Consider the following 7,254-nt stretch of genomic DNA (forward strand, 5'->3'; position numbering starts at 1 on the left):
TTGAAGTTTCCACATAGCCCACAGGTGTTATTCTGGTACGTGTAGGGCACACTGATCCGGACATAGCTATTCATGTCATAAGACACCATCACACCAAAGTCAGTGCTGACGGTCAGAGAAAAACCTGATTGATAAACCTGGACAGTGCCATTTCTGAGGGAAAAGGGAGCTGTGGCAAAGTTTCCATTAACCTGAAAGCAGTAAAAAAAAAAAATATATATAAATATAAACAACACATGAAAAGCTTATCAACTAGTGCTGTAAATAAAATAGTTTTTACCTTAGCCACACCATGATGACCTTTAACAAGTTCGATAGTTTCATTATAGACAAAGACCTTGACCAGTCGTGTCCATGAAACATGAGTGCTGCCACGATGCTCGTTCTTGCCCTCCACTCTATAGTAGGGCAGTTCATTCTGACACTGTTCTGACAGAACATAAGTACATGTTCCCTGAAAATGAAACACTGAGTTGTCAAAGGTGTAGTAATGTGGATCCCCGCTGATGGTGCAGGTACGTCTTTGCACTGTCTGGCAAGAGTATTGAAAGGAAGCTGGCCGACAAATTTGGGAAAAGGAGCAGGGGTCACTGGAGCACTGCAGCCCTGCTCTGGTGCAGGTACACCTCTGTGCACAAGTGCTGTCACTCCAGAAAGAGTCACCAATTTGTACAGGTTGACCTTTAAGCAAAAAAAGTACAAGAGACATTAAAGGCTTTGGTTCCATCCTACATACTGCATTAATGTTAAGTCAGTTTCTGTTTGTTTAGTTTGAGGTGATTCTGAAATCACGGAATGATCTTAAGAAATAACTTTTATTGTTTAATTATTGTTATTCATTTTGTACAGCTTTCATAACATTTCAATTCCTTAAATTGCAGCATTTATAAAGTGTTAACAGTGCGCGAGAAAAAAAAACATGCTACAAAATAATGTATTGCTATGGAAGTTCAGACCATTAATATACTGTATATGGTGCAAATATGCAGTATTTTGGACTGGTGTCAAATAAGAGTTAAAAACAAAGGATATGATTATAGAACTGTTCAGTATTCAGTGCTGATATTTATAATGGTCCTTCCGTTCCACCATGAGAACCTAGCCTAGAGTTATCCCCCTGATACATGTACTTATCTTTATAAAGAGGTACATTAAAATACCATTTGTTCTTACCATTGAAAGTGCAGCCCGTTAAACCATGATCTACACGGAAAGCCCAGCGTCCAGGTATATTGACGTTGCTATTGAGACTTAATACAGAGTTGGGACCGGTTGCGTTTGCAGAGAATGATCCTGGGATGGTAAAGTGGTGAGAGGAACTGACAGTATCGTATCCAGCCTGGAAATTATATATTTATGAATAAATATATTTATGTGACATTTTCGAAAATATACACTGGCTAAGATCAAAAACAAACAAACCTGCTGTTGTGTGTATTAACTGGAATGCCTCTCACCTCTATTAATCTGTTTGTCTCTGCTATGGACCCATAATTCATCAGGACAAACGAGTACTGCCAATTGGAAGCCAAGACCGCCTGAATGGTTGTTTGCTGTGAAAAAAAAAGGTCTTGCTGATTAAACATAGGTTATTTAGTTTCATTTTACATCACACATAAAATAAGTTGCAGCTATAAAAAAACATATACCCTTTCAAAAGATAACCACTTACTGTTCCAGTCATTGGATAATAGGCAACCTCATGCCATGTTGCAATAAGGATCCAGCTGGCCTGAAAGTTTAGTGCTGGGAAGTATGTATTTATGTCCTGTGTAACCTGCTGGAGAATAGAGCCACTGGTATACTGAACATAGTAGATGTTTCCATTTCCTCTGTTGTCTAAATCGGTCCAGAATGGAGCAATGATGTCTCTGTTTCCATATAGTGGAAATTGTTGAGGAGAATAGCTTGACCATGGGGCATCAAAGGTCAGATGTCCATTGTGGTTCACCTAAAAAGCAAATGCAGAATTAAAAAAGATATGTTTACTTATTGTGGGAAATGTTAGAAATTATTTTTTTACAGTTAAAAACAAAAGTTAATTATTGTATAGGAAATGAGGTGAACATACATAAATCTGAGAGTAAGACTGGCCAAAATAGTTAAAGTTTTGAAGCAGCGGAATTTGTGGGGAGCTTCCATCATCGGATCGAGAGCTTGTCGTTCCACCAATTGGGTAGAGGGGTCCTAAAAAGACGTAGCACACATTAACGAATTAAACAGTTGACTCTTTACCTGGAGAACAGAAAAAAGCTTAAAAAAATTGTGTTTTGATCAAAGAAATTTTGAAAAGCTATGTGTAGAACTTAAGTCAATGATTATATTTAAAAGAAAATGTTGTTTGAAATTAAAACAGTTGGATAAACTCATATTGAGAAAACTATTTTCCCCTTTTATTAGAGGATCATGTGCAGTGTTGACAGACATACAGACTGACACAGACAGACAGATTTTAAATTTAATAATACTTGAAATCTGAGTTGTCATTCCACATGTAAAATTACATAAATGTCATTGAACATTTTATTCAGTTTGAATGCTAATACATCAGGGGTGTCAAACTCATTTTGGTTTAGGGGCCGTGTACAGCTTAATCTGTTCTCAAGGGGGCTGCACAAGTAAACTCATTGCAAGATTAAGTAGAACTGATAAAAGTGGACTTGTTAATTTTTATATTGAACAAATTTCACTTTTAGAAAATACATTATGAAAAGTATGTGCAAATTCAACTATACGTTTAAACATTTATTTAAGTGGTTTTACAATATTGCAAAACATTTATTCACAGTTTTTAGAACTTAAAAACACTGTGCTGCACCACAAAATACATCAAGCAGATAAAAGTTAAGAAATTATTTAAAATAAATTTTCCACATCTTGGAAGCAATTTGAACAAATTATCTGTTTAAAACAGCTGATAATCTCAATTGCCAGCTGTTTTGGACAGACATTTGTTTAAATACAATTGTCACCTTTCTTGTTGATGCATAAAATGTACAGTATACACATAGAAAAACTTACACACGTAACATGTATTTCATGCATGAGAAAAATTTTACTCAACACTGTAAATCTGTTACTGACTAGCACTAATTTGAATAGAATTAATTCAGCAAATATTCAAAACTGTAGTTTAACTCATTATTTTCCCCTGAAACTTAGCATATTTTAACTTGGACAGGTACACCAATATCAGGCATTATACCCTAAGCAGCAGCCAATGTCAGAGTCTCATTAAGTGCTTATGTGTGAGATTTGAGTGGAGCTTTGTGTTTTTTTTATTCATCAGTTATAAAATTTGTTCACAAAGGTAGGTTGTCCCAAACATGGACAACATTTTTGCTGCCAGTGCTGTCAATTTTGGATATCCTGGTAGCAGACATTTAAAAAAAAAAGGTGTCCAAGCCAACTGATGCAAATTTGACCTCCAATTCCTAATCACTTTGCGAATCAATCCTTTCAGGTTCTGTATCAAAGAAGCTCTGATTGTGAATGGTGAGCGAAAAACTGAGAATTCTGTTTCGAGTTTGATAAATACCTGAAATAGTTATTTTTCTTGAAAAATCTGACACTCTGTGGCTACCTTTCTCTTTTTTTTTTTTTTTTTTTTGACCAAGACATTATGTTGATGAGCTTGTCAGGGCCAAAATGAAAAGCTGGTAAAGCAACAGAATCAAAGCCATTTACAGAACCTGAAGTTCAGTGCTACCATCTGCTGTTAGATCTTATGCAGTGTTGCATAGTGTTGTCTGCAGTGAATAAAACACAGCTCCCCTCATGGACATTATAGCAACTGCAAATTTTCAATTAAATAAAGTACATGTTTTTTTTCAACAATCTTTGTTGAATAACAATAATGCATTTAGCCACCGGGCCGGACTAAATGTTACGTTTGACACCCCTGCATTAGATACTTTTTAATTTTTATGGCAAGGTAAATAGACTAAATGAAATTATTTTAAAAAACTTAGTAACATTTTCCTAATATAATTTGAAAGTGTTTCTTATAGATTTTTAAGAATTTATAAGACAGTAATATCAAAAAAGACAAATCTAATGTTTCTGCTTACCTGGATTCTGAGTGGTCATCCCACCTATAACTTTTTACAGATAACATCAGATAAAAAATGTCAAAGTTTGCTTTGTTCCAATTCTGTAGCAATATTTATTGTACTACTTTCTTTGGAAGGTCTTAGTAGCAAATTTTCCGAAGTAAGTATGTAAAGGTACACTTATTGGTTATTAAAAATTGTGAATAAAAAAAAAAAAACAGGCAGACAGATAGAACTCAAATTTAAACTTACTTGTGGTTTGAGTTTGAACTCCATCTACAAAACAAATTTACATAATTAAATATACACTTGAAGGTCATAGCAAAATTTTTTTCTTTAAAACAAATTTTTTTTAATCGTTCATGCAAATAACTTGTAATTGGTGTATAATTAAAATTGATCATTTTTATGGAAAAAAGAAGTATGTAAATAACTGTTTTAGACAGTTAGACATGTCTAAGACTTCTACTACTACTAATAATAATAATAGTAATTCAAATATATAATATATAAGAACATATTAAATATATATTGTTTTATATATTATATATTATTATATTAAATAATTTAAAGTTAACGTGGGTGGTTACTTACTTATAAACAACAGAAGCAGTACAGGCAAAAGGATTTTGCCTGCCATTCTTCAAAAGTTGAAAGTCAAGCTTGCTAAGGAAAAAAGTAGTTTGTGATATACCAATGATATTGATCCAAAACCCAGTCAATTGATCAAATATAACCTTTCTATAAACAGTTTATATTCCCTCTGCTCCAGACAGTATTTAATTTGATAGCAAAACACTTCTTACTTTTGATATGTGCCTCTCTGCAGTGCAAACATCTCAAATGACTAAGCAGCACTGAAACAATGCTATATAGGGCGACAGCTGGCACAAATCCAATTTTCTCTTTTCTAGTTGTATTGAGGAATCAAACACTGCTTCCTCATATCTAACATCTTTTTTTAGAAACAGTGACCTCATAGCATTCTGGTTTAAACAATAAACATCAACTATTCTATTGCGTTTTCTCTCAGTTTTCCTAGGGTCTCTGCTATATTGAAAGCAAATCGTCGGGTTAGTTTTAGTCCCTTTTCCTTGCCTACTGAGCACCTCTTTTCTTACATCACTGTGCAATCTCATATCGCCTCTACTTTACTGTTGTGGACAGAGATTTTAAAAGTTGAACACTGGAGCAAATGTCCCTTTTTAGGTTTTCCAATCCCCTGCTGAGGCCTTTAAGAATGGCAATGATTACTCATGTTTTAGCCCTTTGCAGCTTTCTCTGCATCTTGGTGTGACTGCATTATTTATCTAGCTTGCCAATTTTAGGATCTGTCAAGCTTCAATTAAATTCATGCAAGCTTTTGAGTTTTAAAGGTGTACCAGTGTTGACTCCCCTTTTGTTGCCCTTCCCTATCAAGGCCTGGACTGTACCAGTGAACTAAAGGTCTGTTATAATACTATTTCCTGTATGCCTACTTTCACAAATAATAAACAGCTACTAGAGCATTAGAATAATCTTAAAAAATGTGTGTTATCTGTTAACGAGAAGCTAGCAACTCCTATGGATCGTAAGACATCTAAACATCTCTGCTATTTATTGCAATGTAAACTGTGAGCACAAATAATGGTTAATATAACTAAAACAATACATTCTAGAACCATTTCAAATTTGTGGCAGACAGAGGTGGACAACATCCCGGAGATAGACTACATTCAGTTAACAAGATTGATTGTCCATGACTGGTGTCCTCCCTTGTCTTGCTGAAAAGCTTAATGGCCCCAGCAAAGTCTAATTTCACAATTACTAAGTAAATCCAATAGGAATGTGTGTTATAAGGGTGTTAATGTAGGTCTTGGCCAACATTGCTTATCTTAAAGCAGATCCATATAAACCTGATAAGTAAAACTGGGTCAATGTCAGTCCTTCAGCAGCCTAAGCCTATCGAAATGTAACTATAGAGACAGATCAGGATAACCTGAGAAACACCAACTATAAGCTTTATTAAAAAGTACAGATTTAAGCTTAGCCTTAAAGGTATACAGGGTTTTTGCTTAATAGACTAAAACTAGTAGTTTCATAGGAGAGGTGATTGATAACAAAAAGATTTTAGGTGTTCTAGAAACCATTCGTAAACGTCCAGATTGAGAGTAAAGTGATCATTTAGAAACATCAATAATCATCAATAATTTTTTTTTTGGGGGGGGGAGGCATAATTCTGACCCTACTGTCTGAATTTCAGACCAGACAATGGTTCTCCAGCTTTCTATTGTCTAATTTTGCTAAACCTGTGCAACTGTAGCCTCTGTTTCCTGTTCTTAGCTGAAAGGAGTGGCACCTGGTGTAGTCTTATGCTGCTGTAGCTCATATGCCTCAAGGTTTGACGTGGTTATTCAGAAATGCCCTTCTGCATACCTAAGTTGTAACAAGACTGTTGCCTTTCTGTCAGCTTGTACCAGTCTGGCCACTCTCATCTGACCTCTGGCTTCAACAAGGCATTTGCACCCAAAGAACTACCAATCACCTGAAACTTTTTCGGACCATTCTGTATAAACCTTAGAGATAGTCAAGCGTGACAGTACTGGAACTGTAGATCAGCATTTTTTTTAAAATAAGCCGACCCACCTGTCTGGCACCAACAACTATGTCATGTTCAATATAACTTAGATCCCCGCTCTTCCCGATTCTGCTCAGTTTGAACTTCAGCAGATTGTCTTGACCATGTCTATTTGCCTAAATGTCTATTTGCCATTGAGTTGCTGCCATGAGATTGGCTGGTTAACGAAAGTTAATGAGTAGTAAAACAGGTGTACCTAATAAGGAAAGTTGGTGGGTTCATGTCTATAGTACATTCTACCACATGGCACCAGCATCTAAAGGCCAGTTTGTGTGAAGAGCCTAATTAAGAACTATTAAAATATATAGTAATTATTACATATTTCCTGGACTAAGTGCTCTTAGAACTATACCATGAGAGCAGCAGTGAACTCATCTGCATTCTCCATGAAGAGATGATTCCCCGATCTTTGATCTCCACATACTGAGTCCTTAAAAAAATAATAAAATCCAGAAAAAAAAATTCTAAGAACACTTTTAAAACTAGAAATGTTAAGAAAAACACCATATTTTGAGCAATATGTGCTTGCTTGTAATATAATGTTTTACTTTTAGCATAATTAACTCTTTAAGTAGCAGCCTTTAT

General features: G+C 35.1%; 1 protein-coding gene across 1 annotated transcript in view; it reads right to left on the reverse strand.

Moving 5' to 3' along the window:
- LOC107085079 (alpha-tectorin-like) overlaps window positions 1–4,897 on the reverse strand; it is a 21,151-nt gene extending 16,254 nt beyond the window's left edge. The window contains exons 1-10 of the mRNA XM_015375225.1: window positions 4,859–4,897; window positions 4,647–4,718; window positions 4,305–4,328; window positions 4,071–4,100; window positions 2,072–2,187; window positions 1,673–1,951; window positions 1,458–1,553; window positions 1,174–1,339; window positions 281–681; window positions 3–191 (exon numbers count right to left, since the gene is read on the reverse strand). Coding sequence (XP_015230711.1) covers window positions 3–191; window positions 281–681; window positions 1,174–1,339; window positions 1,458–1,553; window positions 1,673–1,951; window positions 2,072–2,187; window positions 4,071–4,100; window positions 4,305–4,328; window positions 4,647–4,692 — 1,347 coding nt within the window. The 5' untranslated portion in view covers window positions 4,693–4,718; window positions 4,859–4,897. The remainder of the gene's footprint in view (window positions 1–2; window positions 192–280; window positions 682–1,173; window positions 1,340–1,457; window positions 1,554–1,672; window positions 1,952–2,071; window positions 2,188–4,070; window positions 4,101–4,304; window positions 4,329–4,646; window positions 4,719–4,858) is intronic.
- Between the last annotated feature and the right edge of the window lie 2,357 nt (window positions 4,898–7,254).

This window comes from Cyprinodon variegatus, unplaced genomic scaffold (genome assembly GCF_000732505.1).
Source record: "Cyprinodon variegatus isolate N-32 unplaced genomic scaffold, C_variegatus-1.0 Scaffold115, whole genome shotgun sequence".
In the NCBI taxonomy this organism is placed as follows: Eukaryota; Metazoa; Chordata; class Actinopteri; order Cyprinodontiformes; family Cyprinodontidae; genus Cyprinodon; species Cyprinodon variegatus.